Genomic DNA, 23,632 nt, shown 5'->3' with positions numbered 1-23,632 from the left:
ATTTTCTGCAGAAAAGGTATTTAGAGAATATCCCTACAGAGGACTAGGGTACGAAGTGGTGTTTCATTCATGCAGCTGAAAGGTGCAAAGTGAGGCAGCTGAAGGTTGAGAGTGGAAGTACACTGATTCATGGGGACAACAGAAGGATGGGCTTTTTTCTGTTCGTTGTACAAATGCCTGTAGTATCCAAAACACCTCAAATACTTTGTTTTTTTTCAGATTCATTATGGCTGAGCTGCTTCAGACAGAAAAAGCTTACGTCAGGGATTTACACGAATGTTTAGAGGTATGTTATGGCCCAGGAGGTCTCCAGTATTTTCAGGAGGGACATGGTATCGTTTGCAGTGATGCAAAAGCTGACCTTGACGAGAGTCTGTGAGGCTACCACCGTGGATAGCTAGCCACAGAGCTGTGTCCTGCGGGTGGTGGGAGCTGGGTGGGCAGCAGGAGGCGCTTGTCTTCCACTGGTAGAACTGCTCCTGCGTGGCTGTAAATCTCTGCACCTCCGGGGACACCTGAGTTTGCTTTTATTTGCAAAGCTGCGCTCACCCTGCAGAGTGAGAGCAATGTCCTGGGACTCAGTAAACAGCGATATATTTGTATGTTAACCTGAAATTTGTTGGTTTCTAGTCTTTTTTTTGAATCATGGAGCATTTTTCTTAAGAATTCAAATCTGTTCCTTTGGATCATCTCATGCTAGAGAAAGAGATGGATTTGCACTGTCAAATACCTCTCCTAGTTCTACAGCAGGATATTCCTGAGGGGGACTGTGATATTCATGGCAAAAAGCAGAGTGTATTTCAGTGAAATCTGCCATCTTTCACATTCCTGCCATTTGAAAGAGATTTTGTATTTGCTACTGAAGTGGCAAATCCAGTTTATCTCTCAACTGTTTCTGCTTGCAGTTTATGGACACCATCAATTGGACAGCAAAGGCAGGTGGTGTTGGAATGGTTCTGCTTTTTCCTCAAGACCTTGTAGTTGGCAGCACTTTGAATTTCTCTGGAGACCTTTCTGTGGCACTGAAACTTTTTTTTTTTAGCTTGTTTGTTTAATCTCAAAGTACATAGTTCCCTTGTCAGCCTATGTCTTTGGCAATAAAACAGGGAGATCTATTCTTTTTCACTGCATTTAATCACAAAGCTAAGAATTGCTGGTGTCTTCCAGACTTACCTTTGGGAAATGACAAGTGGAGTGGAAGAAATACCCGCTGGGATCCTTAATAAAGAACACATCATCTTTGGAAATATTCAGGAGATATATGACTTTCATAACAAGTAGGTTTTCCTAACAGTTCTGTTAATGTTTAGTGACTAAGGAAACCAAAGGCATGTGTACACCTATACATCTATGTGGTACCTGCAGTGAACGCCTACAGTACAATGCACACCGGAGTGCAAAGTACTTGATCTGGATTTGCAAAATAATGATTGATTACTTGTTTCTTTTACAAAAACGAGTTGCATCTTAGTTTAAACTTTGCCTTCAGCTGTTTAACAATGTTAAAGTCGTATTATACCAGTGCTTTGTAGTCCTATACATGCTTTCCATCTCACAGTGCTAGATCAAGTCTGGAAGCTTGTTGTCAAAAATATGTTCTCTTGGAAAAAAAGGAATAGTTGTCATGCGCTGGGTTAATAAGTAGCTTTCATGCCATGTCTTGGAGGCTCTCTGTATTTAATCTGTAACTAACAGTACTCCCTTTTATCAAGATGGGACTGTGTATAGATCAGCTTAGAGTGCATTGTTTCCCTGTTTATAATGGGAATGCAATGGCAGTTATAAACTTAACCTTTAGGGGTGCTGAATCCCACAAGTTGAGTCTGAATTTCAAAGTCTGTCTTCAAGTTACAGGTCAAAACCAAAGCAGTTTGAAAAACAAATGAGAAAACCCTTCCATGTTGAAGTTCTGGGAAACTTGCAGTGCTTCAGCCAGATAAATGTGCCATCACATACACATAAATATGGTCAAACGGAGGCTGCCATATAAATACTTCTGTGCAAGCAGCTTCAAAGCGTATCAGGATAGTAAATTCAAACTACACATTACATTTAAAAGACCTTTAAGTAATAGATGAATCGACTTCCAGGTCACAAGAATTGCATTGCATACAGGTAAATATTCTTCTTCCATTTAGAACTCAGTCATTTAAAACTATGCTAGGGATCACTCAATTGCCTTCCCACTTCCCCTCTCCTTGTGGTGCTATATTTTCTTTTTACCGACCCTGACTGATTCCATCAAATTACTCTCCTTTTTGACTTTCCCTTGCTCCCAGCTACCACCCCTTCACTCCTCAGTCATACCCTATAGCTCCCTGTTGCTGTCATTTCTCCTTTCTCTGACCCATCCCTCTCTAGTCTGTTGCTTCTGCATAATTCTTTTCCCACTAAAACTTCTAGCAATGCTAAAATACATTGCCTCCTCCTCCCATGCCCTGCCTCCACCAGCATCATCCACAATTTTCTGCTTTGGCTAGTGAGGTTAAGGCAGCCCCAACCTGATTCAGGGCTGAGGAAACAGCACGTTCAGTTGCTTCTCCTTCTGCAAATTCTGTTTCACATTCCTCTTTCCACCCAGGCGTTGTACAGGGCTCTGTCTGCAAACAGAGATGTGTACGCAGTGTTGGAGAGAGTTGATTACAAAATCTGTATTTTGGGAGTTTACTACTGACCTTTGAATTGTGAAGCTTGTTTAAATGGTTCTCCTTTGCCCAGTGTGCTGAGTTTGGTGATGAAAAGCTGGCAGCTTTGGACTTTTGGTCTTCCTCTGAAAGGTCTTTTTGGACTTCCTCTGAACCACTGCACAAGATCTTTCTGAAGATTCTGGTTCTTGAATATCACTTTGCACTCCTGTGTGCACTGACTCCCTACAAGGGATTGCTACTTTTTCCTGTCTAGTTGAGTCAGGGATGATTGTGCTCAAAAACCAAAGCACACCTTGGCAAGGATAGGCTTTCTCCACTAGCAGGACACTTGATTAGCTTCATAATCAACATACAAGTATTGATCATTAGAACTGATTAACTCACTGGTCATTCTGCTTCTCCAGAGTATTTGACTGTAATCACATTGGTGTCTTCTTTTTTCAGCATTTTTCTGAAAGAACTGGAGAAATACGAGCAACTGCCTGAGGATGTGGGCCACTGCTTCGTCACCTGGGTAATGAGGCTTCTTCTATTCATGGTTTAGTCAAATTAATTCCTCCAACATAGACAGAAACAAGGTGGGAATTGGTGCAAGGGTTACATCTGTAGTGATAAGCGAGATCAGGATCTAATTTGGAACTATGACTGCTTTGTCCTTCACTGCTCCCAGGGTGAAAGGTTCTCTCTCCCTTAACTCTTCTCCTGAGCAGTGGTGTGAAGGCTTTCCAGAGACTCTGTCCTTGTCCTGCACTGAGCAGCACAGCTTTTACCTCTGCTGGTTCTGTTTTCCTTCATCAAACTAAACCTGTATTTAGGGGTGATGCTCATTTCTTTGTGAAGGGCCCTGGGAGGACAGACATTTAAGATCTTAATATACCCTCCTTAGAGAACTTCAGTCATGCCATGAGACCTCTACAAAGGTATGAATAACATATTTTATCAATGTTTTTCTTCAGAAATTAATGTCAAATTGCTGAGCCTCTGTGCTTTCTCATTCCATTACCCAATGCCAGGATAATTTCCAACTAGACTTAGAAATATTGGTTCTAAGAGTCTTCATGGGTGTAGGAGGCTCCAGGAATTGGCTACAGTAATTTATCAGTATGAAAGTTGTTCTCTTTTCAAAATATTTACCAAGCAAGTCAGCCACCTTCATGTTTTCTATGATGATTTTATTCATATTTCAAAGCTGGGAATTAGTATTTTAAAAGTCATTATGGAAGGTTTACACTTACTAGCAAAAAAAAAAATGTGCATGTGTGGATGATTTCCAATGGGTTTTTAATGGGAAAACATGACACAAATAATGATGACATGGACTCAGGAATATTGTTTACAAAGAAAAGATTATGTGTTTATGAAAGATGGCCACATTTACATATTATCTGCAAAATCTTCACGGTACTTTTAAGGCTACTACCACATCATCTCAGCAATAGTACGTGTCGAGAGCAATGTGCATGGTTACAGCCATACATAACAAAGCTGCTTGCCTGATTGCAAGGTCCTGTTATTTAGATACCAGATATAAAAAATGCAATAGTAATAAAAGGAGGCCTGCCTCTCCCTGAGACCAGAGTTCTGTAATATGAAGCTGCTCTAAGGCAGGCGTGCACAGATGCTTTTAATTTCCTCTTATAAATACATAAATTAGGAAATTAAATGCAAAACACTCCTAGCACAACATAAAGTTTGAGCCATTAAAGTCTGAACAGAGGTATGAAAGGCTAGTTTGGGCCAGACGTCCCAAATCTGAGCCACTCTCAAGTCCAAACTGTTGGCTTGAGCCAGTTGAAGCTAGGTGAGTCTCTTGCGCAGAGTTTCTACGCTGGCTTTATCTGCAGGTAGGTGATAGAGCCCACACTTCATGACCAGGTTTTGAGACCTGCAGACTGTGGGATACGATCTGTGCAACGTCATTAGAGCCCTTAGAAATTATTTTATAGCTGGATTAAAGATTTAGGCCTTTCCTCTGTGACACTTGTTAAAGAAAGCCTCCCATCACTGTTACATGGTGCACCTCATTCCCCTCAGAACTGCTCAGGTAAGGTATGAACTGTCTATAAGTCTTCTGTTTTTAATTTGCAATTCTTAAATTTCTTTGAGGGATGGGGGTTTATCACCTGTATTTATCCTGGTGAGCCTTAATGAAAGACTGTGTGGAAGCCGAGAAATAGCTTATCTTGCTTTTCTCTTGATGTTTGTTTTCACAGGCAGATAAATTTCAGATGTATGTCACCTACTGCAAAAACAAGCCTGACTCCAGCCAGCTCATCCTGGAACATGCGGGGACTTTCTTTGATGTAAGCAGCCATTGCCATTTTCCTTTGGGGCGCATAGTGCAGCTGAAACACCTCCTCTCTACATCTGAGCAACAGGTTCCTTTTTGGGCTTTCATTCCACTGCAGATATCACATACTGTGAAAACTGATAGGCTATAGTGTGATGTGTGATCTTCACCAGTATGGCAAGTCGTTTTTAATGGAGACACACATTCCTGATGGAACTTCTGTGCATTTTTCAGACCAAATCCCTTTTAAAGGTCTGGTTTAGATGTGCTCTCTATTTCCAGGTTTAGTGGTAAAATGCAAAGAAGATCCCATTATACTTTATGACCTGAAATCCCTGAGTCCCAAACAAAATCCTGTCTTCCTGTTCCACAAATTTTACCCACCCTGCTAAACATTTGCTCACAGGGGACTCCACTGAATGTAATTGAACTACTTCCCTTACAAGCATTACACCTGCTGACAAGCATTTGCAGACTTCAGTCCCAGTTTTGTAGGCTGAGAAAAATCTTTACATTTTTTGGGTACTCTTAAACTAAGCTTTCCCTCTGATTTTTGGAACCTCATTCATTTTGTCATGCTCTTCTGCTAGCTTATAGCTTTGATTAGTTGCCTTTCTAGAAAAAATGCCAAGACCTCTTTTCCAACGCATTGAAAATCTTTTTACAAATGTAACCACTCAGCAGGATCCAACCTGTGATGTGGTTGGCGAACATGAATCAGCTCCCTCTGGGTTTCTTATGTGCCAGTGGTAGTAGCATGTAAGTTAAACTCGGCAGTGAAAGATTTCACGTGAGCCAGAAGAAGTGATGAACAACTTTTTCTTTTGCCTCGTTTCTTTGCCTTGTTACCAAATGGTGTAAAAGTAGAATGGAACTGAAAGGGATTTTCCAGGAGGTGGCGCTTGAACCTCTTGAATGGTTTGTACTGGTTGGTGACCCGGGGGGGGAGTTTTAGCCGGCTTGGGTGTCCGTTCAGAGTTGTTGACACAGTATAAAAGTGTTCCATCTGCTAACCATTTCTACTCCAGCTCTGTATATGGGCTGGAGACCTGCCTAATGTTGTTTGATAATGAATATTTATGTGTCAGTGTCTGCTGTTTTGCAAGAGGAGATGTTTTCCTTCCATTGGTGGGAATTGTTTAGGGCTACCCAGTGATGCCTGTACAAAAAGAGAAAGCTGGCTAAACCCCCCAAAAATCCTGTATGTATCACTCAATCTGAGTGAGAAGTACCTGTAGATCCCTCTTACCTTGGTCTTGGAGTGGCAGTGGTGAAGTGGCAGCACAGGGGATAGTCTGGCCCAAAGAATACAGAGGGAAATGGCTTGGTTTTTTTCTTCCAGGAATAACCTGGAATTTCCCCAAACACCCTGATGATGCACATGTGCTATGTAGAATAACACTACTTAGTAAGAAGCCTGCTTGAAGATCACAAGTGTACACCCCCTTAAACTGTGATATAAAGCCACTTTCAAGACGAAAACAAGTAGTCCCAGTACTCTGTCTGAAGCTTCACATCCCTGGAAAATTTGCAGCTTCGTGGCTCATTGCAAGGGTTAGCTAATTAGGTGAAGGAGCAAAGATAAGTGACATACCTCATCTGAAACTCTGAATTGCTAGCATGGTAGATTCAGCAGTTCTTATAGTACGAAATTGTATTCAAGTATCCTGTCTCCATGTTGTCCATCCAAGGGCCTCTGAGGGTCCTGAGCTGCCCTGCACAGGGGATATTTTTGATGTTTGTCTGGGATTCTGTTGTTGCATGTCAGACTAGACGTTGATCCTGTTCTGCAGCTCATCTGGATTGCAACACACAACTGCCAGCACATGGTGCCTGTCAGATACCTTCAATTCTTCCAGGCCCTTGGGACACTTTTGCACCTAAGGAATAACTAAAGTTGTGTTTAATAGTGAGCTGTGGTGCACTATAACGTGAACCAAGCTTGGTATAAACAAGGAGCAGGGCAAAGTAGAGAGCACAGAGCCCTCTGGCTAGCTTGTGTCTGAAACTTGCCAGCTGCTTCAAAGCTAGCTCAAAGATCTCTCTGCTTCATGTTACTCAGGGGGGTGTGTAAAAACGTCTGCACTACCGTGCTCAACCTTGCACAGACCTCTCCAATTTCCACCTCCACTCACTGTAAGTCTGGACCTCTCCAGCTGTTACAAAGCCAACCCAAGACACATTCCAGCAGGTTGCCATCTTACTCCAACACTTTGGGGACCGGAGGGAGGAACCACAGGGAGATCTCCCTTTCCAGCAGTCCATTTGTCCCATTGCCATGTAGCAGTGCTATTGCTTCCCTGCTGCAGGTTCCTGAGCAGCAGCAGTGACGGCTGTCACTTCGGCAACCTACTCTGTCTCCGCAGTCTGCCTGGGGAGCGTCCTAGCAGAGCAAGGAATGCCCAAAGAGGAGGCATCTTGCTGGGAACATGCCCTGCTATTTGGAGAGCTGGGAGGAAGGAATAGCACTAAATTCATTACTCGGATCCTACAAAAACAAATGCACTTAGCCAGCTCCAGGAAGTTCACAGACGTGGCCGAGGTCTTGCTGGCTTCCACTGTTACTGAGTCCCAGCCGTGTGCTCTGCAGACACTGTCCCTGTTTGGAGCCAGCCGTGACTCAGCTTCATGCAAACTCCAGTAACCACTACGCAGAGCCCCTTCCCTTTTGAGTCCTGTTCATGGCACCAGAGGTGATTATTTTTTTTCCTAAAACACACTTGCCTGGTACCCAAAAAACCAAAAAAGGTCTTGGCACATTGTGTGAAAAATGGCTATTTTTGCATCCCAGCATAAACACCGGAGCTAAAAAAGCCAGTAACCTCCCTTGTACTCAGCAGAAAATCAGACTGTATACATAAAGAAAATCTCTATTCTTGGCAGCTCTTCCCCCTTCATTTTCTGTAACTTCTTTCCTTCACAGCCTCAAATTTAGTCTCCAGTAGCTGTAGATAAGTCCTATTCCCCTCCCCATCTCCTCCCTTAGAACCTGAGGATTTCTTGACGGCCAGGAGCAAGGAGAGGCATGCCCAGGACCCCGTGGAGAACAGAAGGCATTCCAACCTGTTCTGTTTCAGCAGACAATCTGCCCCTGTAGGGCATGAGTTGGAAGTCTTTTAGATAGCTAAATATGTGGTTTAGGGTCCTGTAGGATTCTCAGGAGCTCCTAACTCCCACTGGAACCAGTTGGAGGGAGGCAGCTGAGCCCTTTGCAGACCTCTGCAGTGTCTCCAGATGTTCTTGAGCACATCACGCTGATCAGCACAGACATTCTGGTTGAGGTGACAAACCAGAAGTATTCAGTGCTGTATAAGGTATCATAAGGGTATCTCTCCTGGCCCCCAGCTGCCACCTCAGAATGCCACAGGCCCGTCAGCACTGTGTCAGACCTGTTACTCCCCTGTGGATGTTTCAGCTACCCCAGGGTGCTCAAATGGTACTAGATGCCTATGTTTAGACAGCTAAATTACACCTTACGCATGCAATTTCATTTAATGTCACTCCATTTTAATTGAATGTTAAGACTCTGCTTTCAGCCTTCATAGCGAAGAGAAACCAGTTGACATGACAGATAAGTCGTGTTTAAATCGAAGTCTGTGTAGTTTACTCAACATAGCCTTAGCTTGACTTGCACAGGGCCCCTGCAGTTTAAGTGGCCTTAAGGGGACTGCAGTTCATTGCCAGCTTCTCTGAAACCACCATTATTTGCATGTGAGATTATAGAGAGTTAAACTAAATGAAGAAATGCAGAGATCCAGAGCTAAAATTAGTTATGGGTGGTTCTGTTGGCAGGGGGTTAATAGTTTTCCATGACTGACTGCTGGTTTTATCTCTTCTAGGAAATTCAGCAAAGACACGGTCTGGCCAACTCTATCTCTTCTTATTTAATCAAGCCTGTCCAGAGGATCACAAAATATCAACTCCTACTGAAGGTACCTTAGTGAGCTGCCCAAATCAGCTCATGCAGAGCAGTTCACTGGTGTAATGAGTTAACTTATTCTTAAGGAAGCTGCGTTGTCACTTGTTCATGACATGCAAGCAGCTGCTGCTGCTCCTACTTCCCAGGCCTGAGCACAGCAGCAAAGTGTGAAATCAGGTTGGGTGTTTTAAAGGAAAAGACTCACAGAAAGAAAAAAAACAGTGAAAAGCTGATCACCTGTTTCAACTGGATTTTTTTTGTATCCAAGTGCATTTAACCCTGAAAAAGCAAGAACTGGAAAAGGGAAATTTGAAGGGATGACAGAACTATTTACTTTTCTTCTTGCTAAGTTTGTGACATGCAATGTTTTGATTAAAGGCTTCAGTGACAGCAGTAATGAACTTTGGGAGGTTACACGGACTCTTGACTGATACTCATTCACTGGCATTAGAAGCTGGTTGGGAACTAACATGTTTGTGTTTGAAAAACAAGGGAAAGCTTCATGTACAAAGCAAGGACTTCCAAGTGAAACATTAATATTTCCCATTAAAAAAATATTGTTGGTTGGTTGTGACTTTATTACAGATTTTTGCAGTATCTTGTGAGTAGGTGAATTTTAGATCTAACTTAACCAGCCACTGTTCACTTCAAAACTAGTAAACCAGAGAAGAAAAAAATACCTGGGCAATAAGGGAAGAGACAGATCCTGACTTTGAAAAGCTAGGACCAGGTATGATACTTGCATCTCTTTAAAGCTTCCTGTGTACCTACCAAAGGAGTGGTATGCTGTACTAGGAAGGTACTTACTGAGTACATTCAGTGTGTTGGCCAATCTGTGCGTTGTACCAGCTTACTGACACAACACACAGCTTTACCACAGTCTTGTGAGTGCTGTGGGAGAGCAAGCCTGCACTGCACAATGCATCTGCTGATGGGAAGAGTAAAACACCCCTTCAGCCATCACGCCTTTGGTATACTGGAAGGCTCTGGGAGACTTATTGCAGCCTTCCAGTACCTAAAGGGGGCCTACAAGGAAGCTGGGAGGGGACTTTTTACAAGGGCCTGTAGTGACAGGACAAGGGGGAACGGGGTTAAACTGAAAGCGGGGAGGTTTAGATTAGATGGCAGGAAGAAGTTCTTCACGGAGAGGGTGGAGAAGCACTGGAACAAGTTGACCAGAGATGTGGATGCCCTATCCTTGGCTGTCTTCAAGGCCAGGCTGGACGAGGCTTTGAGCAACCTGGTCTAGTGGAAGGTGCCCCTGCCCAATGCAGGGGGGTTGGAACTAGATGATCTTTCAGGTCCCTTCCAACCCAAACCATTCTATGATTCTATGATTCTGTGATTCTCCTCAGGTGAATCCTTCTTGAAGGGGCCTCCCTGCCTTGGGCACAGCACACTGCCAGTCCTGCCCGCACTGTGGTACTCACTGCTGGATCAGGGGGTTCTCCTGCAACCTGCTGGCACAGTGGGACTGACGGATATCTGCTGCGTGGGCATAAATCCCCAGAAACCCACTGAGTGCAGGGTCTCACTCCAGCACCTTATGTGTCTTGCTTTATAGTCATTCCCATTTGATCCCCGCTCTCTGTGAGCATCCACAGTGTGTTTTGATGCATTTCAGCTTTCTCCTGCCACTGCTAGCAAAGCGGATGCAGCTTGGTGTTCTACTTGCCAACAAAACCAGTGTGAGATGAAGCCAGCATGCTGGACGGAGTTTGTTTATAGGTGTTCTGCATTGCTTCTTAGGAACTGCTAACCTGCTGCGAGGAGGGCAAAGGGGAACTCAAAGATGGTCTGGAAGTGATGCTCAGCGTCCCGAAGAAGGCCAACGACGCAATGCACGTCAGCATGCTGGAAGGTAGCAGATGGGTGGGTGGCTGGGGCAGGGGAGGGACCCGCCGAGCAATGAAGCCTTCTTGTTGCTTGTGTAGGAAGTTAGTACGGGTTGGCTGTAGCAATACTGTTGGTTGATCATAATGTTCAGGTCCTTCCTAGCTCCTTTCTGTTATTTCTCCAGAAGTCTTGGAAGAATGAAGCTAGTTAGGAAGTTTGGGGAGTTTTATTTATTTCTATCTTAGGTGTGTGTGTATATGTATTTATTGTGTGTATATATATATATATGTACATACACGTGTGTGTATATATGTATGTAGATACAATGTATATGTGTATTTGATTAAAACATTCCTGATTAATGACACACACACAAAAAACCCCTCCTGAAACAGTATCAGTGTAGCTGCTGGCAGCAGTAATGATTATTGGATGAAAACATTTCTAAAGCCTGTCTCCACATTCCAAAATAAAAAGTCCTGGTTTTTTGAGTCAAAACAGCTTGTGTTTCAGAATGTTAGTATAATTATCCCAAAGATTAAAAAAAAAGGAAAAAGTATTACTGAGGAGTATTTCAAAATTACAGAAAAAAAATATTTTGATTGCCCAAAAGTTGTCTTTTATTGGCTTTTTGATGTGTGGACTATTTCTAAAATTTAAAAATTTTATTCTGGACAAAGACACTTTATTGTCTCTCAAACATTTTCTTGGCCTGGGAAAATCATTTCCAGCCTGGCTTGAGCCAGCACCAGGAAACAAGAAGAGTACTTAGGCAAGAAAAAAGAAATGGTGCCAGTAGCTAAGCAGCACATTAAGACCAAGTTATTAAAATTGCAGGGGGGCAAACTGACCCATGCCTGGATAACCTGTCCCCATGAGATGACCAGCACCACGCAATAATAAAGAAGCAGAGATGACTTTGTTAGGGTAGACAAGCACTTGTGCGGTTGTCTTCTGAATAAAATGTTATTCCTGAATATTTGAAGCAGGGATCAGGGGTGTTTGGTGCTCTTCCAGGACTATCTGGCATGAGCAACAGCAGTCTCTGCTGGTGGAGGAGCTGGTCCCCGGCTTTGGAAAGAAGTGTGACCCACAAGCTGCTGAGAGAGCAGCTTGGAGAGCACTTTGCACTATGGATCCCCTTTTCCCTCAACTCTCCCAGTTACATGGAGGGAATCCCATGATCTTCAGCCATGTGAAGGTTTTGGACATGCGGCTTGGAAGATGAGAAACTCCTCCTGGGAAGCTTGTTTCAGACACTGTACCAATTTGCCCTCAGGTGTAGCTTCCCCATGCCACGGCTGTGCCCTCACAGCCCGTGGGAGGCTGCATTAGCTAGCATGGCTTGAAGGCATCAGGGCGTGATGGGGCACTTCAGCCACCGCACGCTGTGTTTCTCTGCGTTTGCGTTGACGTGCATAAGATTCCTTGCGTTGCAGTTCTGTGTACAGTAAGCACTACTGAAACCTTTATAGTATTTATCTTTAAGTAATTACTACTACACTTAGCAGCAGTCTCATTTAGCACATATGACATATTTGCCTCTGGTGAAATAATTATAGCATTGCAGTAGGAAAAAAAAGAAAAATATTTTCACTGGCCAGTGGATGCACATTAATGTCCTTTAGAATATGCATTAAAAAAGGGAAAGGCCCTTTTATTTCAGGTCCTTATTGCTCTGGTCTTTCTGGGCATTAATGTTCCCAAGAATAAATCCAAATATATTTTGTGGTTTTAGGGTTTGATGAGAACCTGGATGTCCAGGGAGAGCTGATTCTTCAGGATTCCTTCCAAGTGTGGGATCCCAAGTCTCTCATTCGGAAAGGCCGTGAAAGGCATTTGTTTCTCTTTGAAATCTCTTTGGTGTTTAGCAAAGAGATCAAAGATTCTTCAGGACACACAAAATATGTTTACAAGAACAAGTTACTGGTAGGTGTGGCTGCAAAGAAAATATTCCATGTGTTGTGTTTCTGGTAGGCAGAGGTGGAGTTTGGGGGATGGCTCACATGTCCCCACGCTGGGTTGGGGATACTCGTGCCACCTGGAAGAGAGCTGGCTGTGGGCCCTGTGAGGCTCATCTTGGAAGCCAAGCTCACAGTGAGTCTGGGGAGGTTTAAGGTAGTGAGATGTGAAGGGTGGGTGGAAAATGCAAGGAGGATCAGTCAACCCATTCACTTCCTTGCCATTCCCTGCTGGTTTTTGGTTTCTTTTATCTGTGTGTAGCAAAGCAGAGACAAGATCTTGCTCCCTTATTCATCCCTGCCTCCCCACTTCTCCCTGTAAATGTAAAGTTTTCTGGACTCATGAGGCTTCATATATACAAAATCTCTCATGCTCTCTCCTCCACACTAGACCTCAGAACTGGGAGTGACTGAACATGTTGAAGGAGATCCCTGTAAATTTGCTTTGTGGTCTGGACGAACACCATCCTCAGACAATAAAACAGTGTTGAAAGTAAGTCTTTCCTGCTTGCTTTCTTTGCCTTTAGAGCTAGTTGAGGCCTTGGGAGGACTAAATGAAAGGTCAGTTTGTTCCCTCCTTGTATTTGCATGGCTTGATGTCTGTCAGCAGGGTCATCAGGAGCAATTCAGCTCTAAGGTCTCAGTGTGAATCAAGACAGTGCAGTTGTGCGGCCTGAAATGGCATTGGCATCTCCTTGTGCAACCGGGGCTGAGCAGCTGCACACTGACACGGGGCACATCTCAGGGTGTTTGGCTAGGAAATGTGATTCTGTTGGTCCTTTGCCACCAGGCTTATTGACAGTCAACCTATTCTTTGAACCTCCAGAGCTGACAGCCATTTTTGTCAAGTGAGTTTTGAATAACGAATCCGTGTTATAGTTATTTTGTCTGTGGAAATCGCAGCTGTGCACTGATTTCCCCTCCACAGTGTGTGCTGTATTGCAAGCATTAAACGTATTTATCCAGGGTTTAGCTGCTTTGCTGTTGCTTGCCAAGTAGATCTGATAAAAGTTCTTCTGGGGTTACCAGGTACTCCAGCAGCTAAAACAATATAGCAGAGAGGAGAAACAGTTAATTGTGAATTTTCAGTAACCAACCACGATTTTTCTAGATAGGAGGTGACATGCTGGGAATATGATAGTGTCTGTCTTTCTGCCTTGTGGAACTTTAGGCGTCCAGTATTGAAACAAAACAGGAATGGATCAAAAATATCCGAGAAGTCATTCAAGAAAGGATTATCCATCTGAAAGGAGCTCTGAAAGAGCCAATTCAGCTCCCCAAGACACCAGCAAAGCAGCGAAACAACAGCAGAAGGTAACCTCAGTCATTCCATACAGTGTGAAATCCCTAGCGTTTGCTTGATCAACAGCAGTGTAGGGTCTATGGGCTTTTTACTGGATTCACTTACTTTTTCTTACTATAGTCAAAAGCAGTTGTCATCATCTTTTTTTTCATGTGTTGTCTTGGCAAAAGTAGCTAGAAAGCTTTTCTATGATGTACATACAAAGGCCTTTTATTTTAGTACTCCAAAATACTGGAGAGAAATTAACAGTAAAAATTCTTCAGATTACAAGGTTATGTTTCTTTGTCAAAGCAGAATTTACTTCTTCACATTTGAGTATTAATAGATTTCCCCCCCCCTCCCTTTTCCCCGTTTGGCATTTTGAATTGTTTGACAGTGAAAGTCACCACTGGTGGTGACAATATATTACTACAGTGGAGAATCTGTTTCATCATGAAATGCAAATTCAGTTCAACCTGTGAAGTAATAGTAATTTTTTTGTTCTTAACTTCTCTGAATCCTGGAATAAGTAGAAATTATAGAAAATGAATTGTTCTTTTGCTGTCATGCTGGCATTCCCAAAAGCCACTTGTAATTTGAGGATCTCCATTTCCTCATCAAGATTTATCACCCTTTTACTTCAGGCTGTATTATAGAGGCATCCAAAGCACGAGTAGCCAAGGTCACCCAGGAGATCTGTAGCAAGGCAAAGATCCAGACAGTTCTTCTTGGGGACATGCACAAGAATTTTCTAGTACAGAATGGGGATCTGATTTTTTTTTTTCCTTTGTCCTTAAATATGTATTTTGTATTATTGTTTATTTTGAAAGACCAGTAAAAATTTAGGATAACTATACAGCAAAAGAGAAGACAATAGCTTCTGTTAGCAGACATATAGAGGTAAACTTGTAGAGCTCTACACTGTCCTTGTTTATGTTTGTTTGGATATAATTTTTATGGCTTAGTATTAAATTCCTGAAAACGTTGTTCCTGTGAGACAAGAGAAATAACTTTTCCTTCAGTGTCTTATGTAGACTGGGCTGGATGGTTTTGGTTAAGGCAGAAATCTAATTGAAGGAAAATTTCTGCCTGACACCCTCATTACAGAGCTATTTCTGAACACCAGAGCCTTCTGTGCTGTAAATATGCAGGCAACAGCCATCCTGTTTCCAGCACCAAACATTGGGATTATGTGCTAATCCCATCCCTATGGCTGAGGTTGACATCATCTTAAATTGCAAACTACATAGCAACATGGCCTGCACCAGTACAGGAATTTTAGCACAAAGCCAGCTCTGGCACGCTGACTCGGCACTTCTCAAATCCGCCTATAAAGCTGTGCACATTCCAGGGTGGTGTGTTAAGTAAGCGTTGTTGTTTCCCTGTTATGTCTTTTGCAGAGATGGAGTAGATGACGCAGACAGCCAAGGAGATGGTAGCAGTCAACCTGACACCATTTCCATTGCATCCAGGACGTCGCAGAACACAGTGGACAGCGATAAGGTAGGACTGAACTGTGAAAACACTCTGCAGTTAATCATCCCCAGAAAAATGTTAGTGAAGAGCAGAATAGGAGGCATTTATAAAGCATCCTGTCTTCTCCTGAGTGAGTTGAATGTGTATTCCTCTATGCTAGGCTGTTAAAATCCAGTCTGTGTCTAGGTGCTCATCAGAACTGCTGTTTTTAAATGGTAGCATCCCTGTCGCTGCAGCTTCTTTGTAGTTAGTACACAAAAGTTGAGTTGGCTCTGAAGAAACACAGCCCAGAGCAACCTTTTCATCCATAGCAGAATGTGCCCTGTGGGAGCCAGCTTCTGAATCGGCAACGGTTATGTTCCATATTGCCCTCTGAGCTAAAATCACTAGTTTGTTGGAGGGAATACAGGTGCTTACACACCAATTAATACAGCAAAATAGGGATCCTGGCTGGTATCTTGAGAGCCTGGGAGACCTACGCTTTCCAGAGACTGTGATTCTGGACCCCACTCCTCATGGACATATGGTGGAGCATATGGATGGCCCCGAGACACGCTAGATTCTGTTGGAATGCTGCATGCTGTCGGCACGTATGTACTTGGCGTTTTACTTAACAGATGATCTGAGTCCAGATTCCTAGTGCTGCTAGGATGCTGGACTTGAATTTGTCACCCTGCTACCTCCAACTGTGGTCTTCAATGAATTAGCAGTTGGTGGTAGGAGTAAATGGACTGTTAGTAATAACTGACTTCAGCTACACTGATGGGGTTTGTCATATTCACCAAGAGAATGTCCATATTCTCTTCATGTGTTGTTTTGAAACCATCTGTAAAGTGCAAAAGGATGAATTCTGCAGAACCATTCTGGATTTATCTGCTTGTCAGGGCTTTAATTATGCTGCCATTCACACAAGGTAGAAGGGTGTCTTCTTCACAAAATCAGAATTCAAGTTGATGGTTTGAAAGTAAGGTTCAGTGCAGAGGTTGTTTTGAAAGCTAGAGTGAGAAATAGGCGTTAATTGCAAATAAATTACCTTTGTAAGACTTCCTGTTATTTTTATCTTAAAGGCATGTTCCCATGCTTTTGCTTTTTTTGACCAACCTTGTGTATTAGGAAATTATTAATCCTCACAATGCAAAGGCCACTGTAATGTATGCAAATATTTTGCCCGATGCTGAAGAAGTACTTTTTTATATCTTCAATCTACATGGGCTCACCCTGCTTTTCCATGTTTTTCACATTTATCATTCCTGAGAAAGGCCCTGGCTTAGTAGAGTACTTGATCTCATGCTTAAATTTAAGCATTTGCATAAGCTTTGCTTGTTTGCCCTAAGCCCATCGGCTAAGTTGCATGAATTATGGTAGACGGACAAAGTCTAGGTAAGATGCTCCATACTGCATGCTGTAGCTGCATACAAGATCTATAGTGCCAACAGCACAAGAAGATCAGGCTGTACCCTGAAAGACAGCCTGTCATGGTAACAGGTGGCTTAAGGATGCAAGACTGGAAAGGGTTATAGGAAATTCTGTCCAAAACTTTGTTTGAAGTGAATGGTGAACATGTATGAGAAATTGAGAACCAGATCATACAGGAGAAAATTTGTTACTACTGGGGTAAGGCTAAATCAGTTCCAGGGTTGTGTCATGTTCTTTACTTTTTTAAGGTGGGTTGGTTCGCTTGCTGACTTCAGGCTACCTGTGTGTTCATGTGTCCTCGTTTACATTTAATGAATAGAAACAAATTCCAGTGTAGAGCGAAAGCTTAAGTGTACTTGCATGTGCATTGTTGGATCTGAGCAACTAGCGTATCTTTTTCTGCTGAACGGTTTCCTTACTGACACTGATGCTAAGGCCAGAATACTGTGGAGAATTCAGCCCCAAGAGTGCTGCGTTACTGCATCTTTGCTCCAAGGAAAATTAACTCCCTCCATTGCTTTAGAGTTCTCCCTCCGTTTTTCTACACGTTACCCAAATCAGTGACAGACGGAGTGGAGTTGCCTTCCTCCCCATTGAAGCAGCACAGCGGCACAAGCGGGTTCCGTCTCCATTCATCATGGGCTCTTACGCTGTGTGCACGATGCCCTCAGCGTGTGTTAGCGTCAGCTGTGAGGGGACTGTGTTAGCTGATCCCAAAGCTGCGCAAGGACCCAAGCCACGAGACTCGTGGAGGGGGACATTGCAACATGTGGGAACAATTCACTGTCATTCCAAGTTATTTTAATCTTCAACCTTAAAACGGGAATTTTTTTGTCCAGTACGGCGTTAAGCTTATCTTCTCATTGGTCTGAGTGAATCTCGTTGGACTGGGACGATTTCTCTTCTCACACAGCCGGGTACTGAGTTACCAGCACCGGAAGAGTGTCCCGTAGCATGCTCTCTAGTTAAGGTTTCTGGGCACAGTGGGTAGCGCTTGGTGAACGCTAGCATACACGATACAACTAACTCGTGTGGTACTGCTAACAGCACCGGTAGGAAACGTGTTCAGCAAACGGTGGTTTCCCTGCCCATTTAACTCCAGTGTTGTCAGCAGAGTTATTCCCAGGTGTTCAGATTCAGGCTCTGTTTTCACAGCTTTAGCCTCTGTGGGTGACCTCTCTGCATGCCCCAGTGAGATCCGCATCCAGAGGAGCCAGGAGAAAGAGCTCCTACCTTTAAAGTCTCTGGCTGTTAGAGCAGCCTCATTTCCAAACACATGCAAAGAGCTTTGCAATGCTAGATGTGTGTCAGGACGAGCAGCCTCATTTCCAAACACATGCGAAGAGCTTTGCAATCCTAGATGTTTGCCAGGGTGGCAGCAGGTTAGTCCTGCACTGGGACCATCTATGTATTAACTCGGTGCCAGAAACACTTCTCAAGTAACATTTAAGAGTTGGTATTACTCTCTGAACACAAAAGAATTCAAAGATTTAGCTGACACACTTTGTCCTTTCCCAGCCTCTTGCTGTTACACCCAAGGATTACCTAACGCATGGGTTGAATATTCAGAAAAAAATGCCAAATAACATTTTAGACAATGAAAACCACAGCCTCTCAAAGATTCCCAATTTCAAGTAGCTCTTCTGCTTAATAACACTCCTTGTGCCTCAAGTCACATGTGTTTCTTTCAACTTACTTGTGAGCCAACTGCTTCTGGGTTGCGATTAGCAATTTCCGTCTCCTCTCTCACCATGGTACAGCCCTAGAGCAAAGCTTTACCTTTGCATTTCCAGCTCCTAAAAAGACAGAAGGGGTTTTGTTGTTAAGACAGAATGAGATAACATTACTGTAAATCCAGCAAGGCTTTTGCTTTCTCTCGAGGCAGCTGAACCTAGCCATAATATTTATCAGGGGGATCGTTTGGTGCAGAGGGTAAAGCACTTGGCTGGGGGCAGAAGTGCTGAGCCCTGGTTCTGCTCTGTCGCTCACATGTCGGATGCCATGAATTACATCTCATGGCACATTGCACCACTTCTTGTTTGGGTTAGGAATTTGGAGGGGAGACAGAAATTCTTACAAACATTACATTTGTACATTAATTACAGTATTGTCATGTATTGTCCCAACACAGGATACAAACCCAAATTCTGAGCTGTTTTTGTATATTGAAGGAAATTCACAGCAATCTTTATAGCAGATTTTGCTTTGAAAATATTCTTAATTATATGCCTGACTCCAGAAATGTTACTAAGGCTTTAAATATTCAGGCTTTCCTGGCTGCAGGCGATTATGTGAGACACTTCAGATTTAAAAAAAAAAAAAAAAAAAGTCCAAGTATGTTAAAAAAAATATTACTCCTGTCTTTTAAATTAAATACCTGTTTAAGTACCTTCTTAAATCTGGATCTTAGCCCTTACTATCTTTAAATTTCTTGGATTTTTTTTCTCTCAAAAATATATAAATCAATTATCCTTAGGCTCAAACATTTAATTTTCATTAAACACTATATAGTAGAAACACAGACTTTGAGTAAGGTCTGAATGTCTGCACCTTTGCAAGAGGAAAGAAAGAATATACAAAACGTTTATTTTTTCCATTTGAAATCTATGGCTTTTCTATATGCAATCTATGATCTAAAATATTCCGTACACAGAAAAAGAATTATTTGGATTGTCATTTGGTATTAGAGAAATATTATATGGGGGAGAAAAAGTGAGTTCATGAGCCGGATTCAATGCTAAAGAATCAGTCGATAATGAACGCTTAGAGTAAGTGTCATTGAGCACCCAAGTCAGGTCCGTGGTAACCTATTATGCAAAATTTCTTCATCCTTTTCCAAAAGGCAAACTAGGCAGCTTTTGTTCTATACAGTGAGCCCTCTTCAACAGCCTATCTATAAACTTCTCCTTAGGGAGAAATCCTTGCCCTGTTCAATTCACGGCAGACAGGATTTCAGTCTTTATATTCGGATTCAAAGCAGTGGGGAATTGCATAAAGCAAATGCTCACGTGCAGGGCATTCTCATTTGTTAAGCCCATTGATCTATTGGCTTATAAAACAGCTGTTTCTGGTGATACTGGTCCATCTTCTAATGGCTTTTTTTTGTTGTTGGCTTTTGCAGAATGCTGAGGAGAGCAGTTCTTGTTTCCTCCTGTTGCTTTTGGATGTGGAAAAAAGCTCTGAAATGTGAACTGAAAAGTTTTTACTCTCTAAAAATAAATATACATGATATACTTTTATCTTTTCTATTAGATACTGGACTCAGCTCATCTTTCAGCAGTCATGAGACTGAGATCTTGACCTCTTCCACATTGGTGGTATTATATAAAATCTGGGAATAATAATTTTTCTAATTGAAGGTAATTGCTATAAGGGGGGTTTTAGAATTAAGGCTTGTTGGAACAAGTCACCTAGGGGTGGATTCTCTTTTTTTCTTGAAAGGCTTCTAATCAAGGTAAAATAGCTTTCTCCCTGTGATATTGCTACTGAAGCAGAAGTTAGGATCTGATGCAGGAAGTACTGCATTCTTCACTAGAATTCTCTGTTCCTCGGAAGTTTCCTTTTCTGGCAACACAGATCTAAGAGTGCCTCCATCCCCTACTTTCTTCCTTGACATTATTAGTAATTTGGGGTTTGAACTCCATAAAGTTGTGCACCAACATGCTGCATGTTTTCCCAAATGGGTAGCATTTTCTTGAACTATTGCCTAGTGCTAATACGTGCTGATTAAAAAAACCCAAACAAATAAATAAATACAAAATGGAAATGCTCACTCATTCAAAAGTAAAAGAAACTTGTTCTGTTATGTACCTCACAAGGAGGGCATAAGGAAAATTAGTATGCTTATTAGATGCCACCATCAACTTACACAATCCAAAGTGGTAAATCATTGCTTCCCAGCATAAATTAATCTGGAAATTAAGTATTAAAACGAAAACTCTTAAAACCAAAGTTGAAAAGCCAAAGATCCCATTCTGACTGGGCAGCTTATAAAGAAATTAAATATGTCAGGGTGAGCAGGAAGTTTAGAAATACTCCCTTCTCTGAAAGTGTCCATCCCATCAGCTGGAGTTCAGACACTTGCTGGAAAGCAGTGGGAGTTGGAAACCTGACCACAGCAAGTAGGGAGTTTTCTCTGGTTTTGGTACTAACAACAGTCTTCTCTCCTCTGCTCTGACTGGCCTGGAATCAGCAGCAAGCCTAAGGCTCCTCTCAAAGGTGGAGTGACCTGGAAAGGCTCAGTTAAAGAAATAAGAGCATTTGCTACAAAATAATGAAATAATAATCTTTCAATGAAAACCCCCTTGAAATAAGAACATCAACATGAGGAAGAAACATTACTTAGTCTCATATACAGAACTGAGACAAAAATGAGATCAATCCCCATTGTCAGAGAGGGAATTAAATGCACAGCGAAAATAAAAACAATACCATAAGGCAAATGTGTATATTAATTCTGCTAACAAGAGCACTCTGACTAGTTGGAACTAGATGATCTTTAAGGTCCCTTCCAACCCAAACCATTCTATGATGCTGACTGAGCTGCCAAGTTAATTTCTGCTTAGTTTCTCAGTAAGGGAACTGATATACCCAGCAGAACTAAAAACTGTATAGCAGTTCTCTGTCTGCCTTCAATGCTACTGTCTCTCCTCAGTGCTAGTGAAGTATTCTGTAGCTTTCAGTTATATACTTTACTTTCCCAGAGGTTTGTGGTTTTTTTTTTTTTTTTTCATTTGACCCCCTGGTACTCAGGTTTTTTAAGTCATCTCTAGGTTCTTACAAAACATTTACACAGCTGGTGATGCAAGCGCTCTTATGGCACGTGTGCATCCCATGATACGAGTTTTCCACCTCTGCCAGTGAGTTCTGTACTGATTCTTGTGCAAGAAACACATTTCCACTGCACCATTGGAGAGCTTGTGTACGGTCAGAACATGTATCACTGTGGACTGGAGTCTGTGCAGTACTTGAGCAGTGGGACTGAAGTGAATAGAAAACACCCATCAGTGGGAAGTCACTCTGCCAGTGGTTCATGGCTGCTATAGATTGTTGTAGCTGATGTGAAGGAAGTTGGAAAGGATGACATAGACCCTGTGTATGGCAGAGCTAAGGGAGAGCATGATCATGCGAAAATGGAGTGGGTGGTCAAGAAAGGAGTCACTTTAATACAGAATCTAGAGTATTTATTCAGAGATATTCCTGTTTTCTGGAGCCCTGTGAAAGGTGGTGCATGTAGAGTTGTCTGCTGGTGAGGCTGGGCATTGACTTGAAGAGATTTTTTTCCTCTAGCCTATATATTTTACTCTCAGTAAATTGGATTAGATTTAACACTTTGAATTTCTAAAAGACAAAGGAAGGAATTGATTTTGTCTCATTTACATAAGCATTCTTGTGGTTATTTTGCACTGATCCTGTCCAGGCAAGTGATGTGCCAGAACTGAGTAGTGTACTGTCTGGAGTGCTGCTCCTTTATAGTGACTGATGAGTTATGGTACTACAAGTAAAATTAGATTTATATAATAGAAAATGTTTGCTAACTGTTAAGTGAAATTTTCCTTTGAAGATATGGTAAAGGGGAGTGAATTAGGACCCCAGAGGATATATTTCTATTGCTTGGATGCTGCCTAATACTAGTGCAGTTAGCACACCGAGTTCTTACTGCCCTCACCTGTGGAAAAGGGAGAATGTGATAGCTAGCAAATCATGACATAAAATACTTGTGTTTTAATTAGCCTTCTTGAGTGCTCACTTGCTATAGGTTGTTCACTCCTTTCAAGATACTGTCATGTCTAGCAAAATGTTTGTCTTATCAAGGAAATAAATTGTTCAGCCATGAGCTGACATCTTTCTTTCCAGTGGTAGTGTCTTCAAATTTCCTTTGGTCTTATGAGACAGCCTCTCAATTCTTACTCTAAATCTTGGCTAGGACCCCCTGTAAATGCAACTCTTCTCTGGGAAAAAATATACTGATATGTGGATCTTTTTTTTTCTGCGAACAGCTCCCTGAAACTCAGGTCATTGAAGTGACACTTGGAGCTGTTTCATCTCTGCTGGCAATGTCACCTTTGACGTGAACTTGCCTTTCTGATCATTCATGCTCAGTAATATTACTGTGACACTTTTTTTTTCTCCACCCCTCTTTTTCCTAAGTTTAAGTAAGGCATTTCAATTTGCTTCCTGTATTTCTTAACCAGGCATGCAGCACTGCCAGCATCAAGAAATGTTCCAGCTTTTGAATTGCAGGGCTCTACTTGCCTGTCTCCATTAAAGATTTTTTTCTGTCTCTTGGACAAAAATCTTGAGGCTCTGGGTGTGAAATATAACACACTCAAACAGACAAGCTTTAAATTACATCCTTAGATTTCCAGATGAGGTCACTCCAGGTCTGAATCGCTACACACACCTTATATGAATCCTTGTGCAAAGGTGCATGGGCGTAGGAAACTCCAAACCCCAGATGTGATCCAAACAGTTAAAACCCTCCCTTGCTCAGAGAGTCAGTGCCAGGCCTATGCTCTGCCTTGGTATAGCTTAATCTCTGTTTTAGGAACCTGGATGATACGTCTTATGTTGCCTTTCTTGTCTGTACATTGGTCACTATGACTTGTAGCTCCATAGGAACTTACCCACCTGTCATCTTCAAGCGGAGTCAGTCAACAGCTCTTTTTTATAATGCGTGTAGCACAGCGTCTCTAGCTCCCTCGCCAGGCCTATGCTCTGCCTTGGTATAGCTTAATCTCTGTTTTAGGAACCTGGATGATACGTCTTATGTTGCCTTTCTTGTCTGTACATTGGTCACTATGA

The 23,632-nt window shown here is 42.4% G+C and overlaps 1 protein-coding gene across 1 annotated transcript in view; it reads left to right on the top strand.

Moving 5' to 3' along the window:
* The window catches only part of LOC104512619 (kalirin), a gene marked incomplete at both ends in the record, with an annotated part of 113,838 nt that overhangs the window by 58,376 nt on the left and 31,830 nt on the right, over positions 1 to 23,632 (top strand). The window contains 10 exons of the mRNA XM_010155670.1: positions 220 to 286; positions 1,168 to 1,277; positions 3,093 to 3,162; positions 4,862 to 4,951; positions 8,778 to 8,870; positions 10,607 to 10,718; positions 12,432 to 12,622; positions 13,046 to 13,147; positions 13,826 to 13,968; positions 15,337 to 15,439. Coding sequence (XP_010153972.1) covers positions 220 to 286; positions 1,168 to 1,277; positions 3,093 to 3,162; positions 4,862 to 4,951; positions 8,778 to 8,870; positions 10,607 to 10,718; positions 12,432 to 12,622; positions 13,046 to 13,147; positions 13,826 to 13,968; positions 15,337 to 15,439 — 1,081 coding nt within the window. The remainder of the gene's footprint in view (positions 1 to 219; positions 287 to 1,167; positions 1,278 to 3,092; positions 3,163 to 4,861; positions 4,952 to 8,777; positions 8,871 to 10,606; positions 10,719 to 12,431; positions 12,623 to 13,045; positions 13,148 to 13,825; positions 13,969 to 15,336; positions 15,440 to 23,632) is intronic.

The sequence above is a fragment of the Eurypyga helias genome, unplaced genomic scaffold (genome assembly GCF_000690775.1).
Source record: "Eurypyga helias isolate BGI_N326 unplaced genomic scaffold, ASM69077v1 scaffold10367, whole genome shotgun sequence".
Classification (NCBI taxonomy): domain Eukaryota; kingdom Metazoa; phylum Chordata; class Aves; order Eurypygiformes; family Eurypygidae; genus Eurypyga; species Eurypyga helias.
The sequence above is the reverse complement of the archived record's forward strand: the minus strand, read 5'-3'. Positions and strand labels throughout refer to the sequence as shown.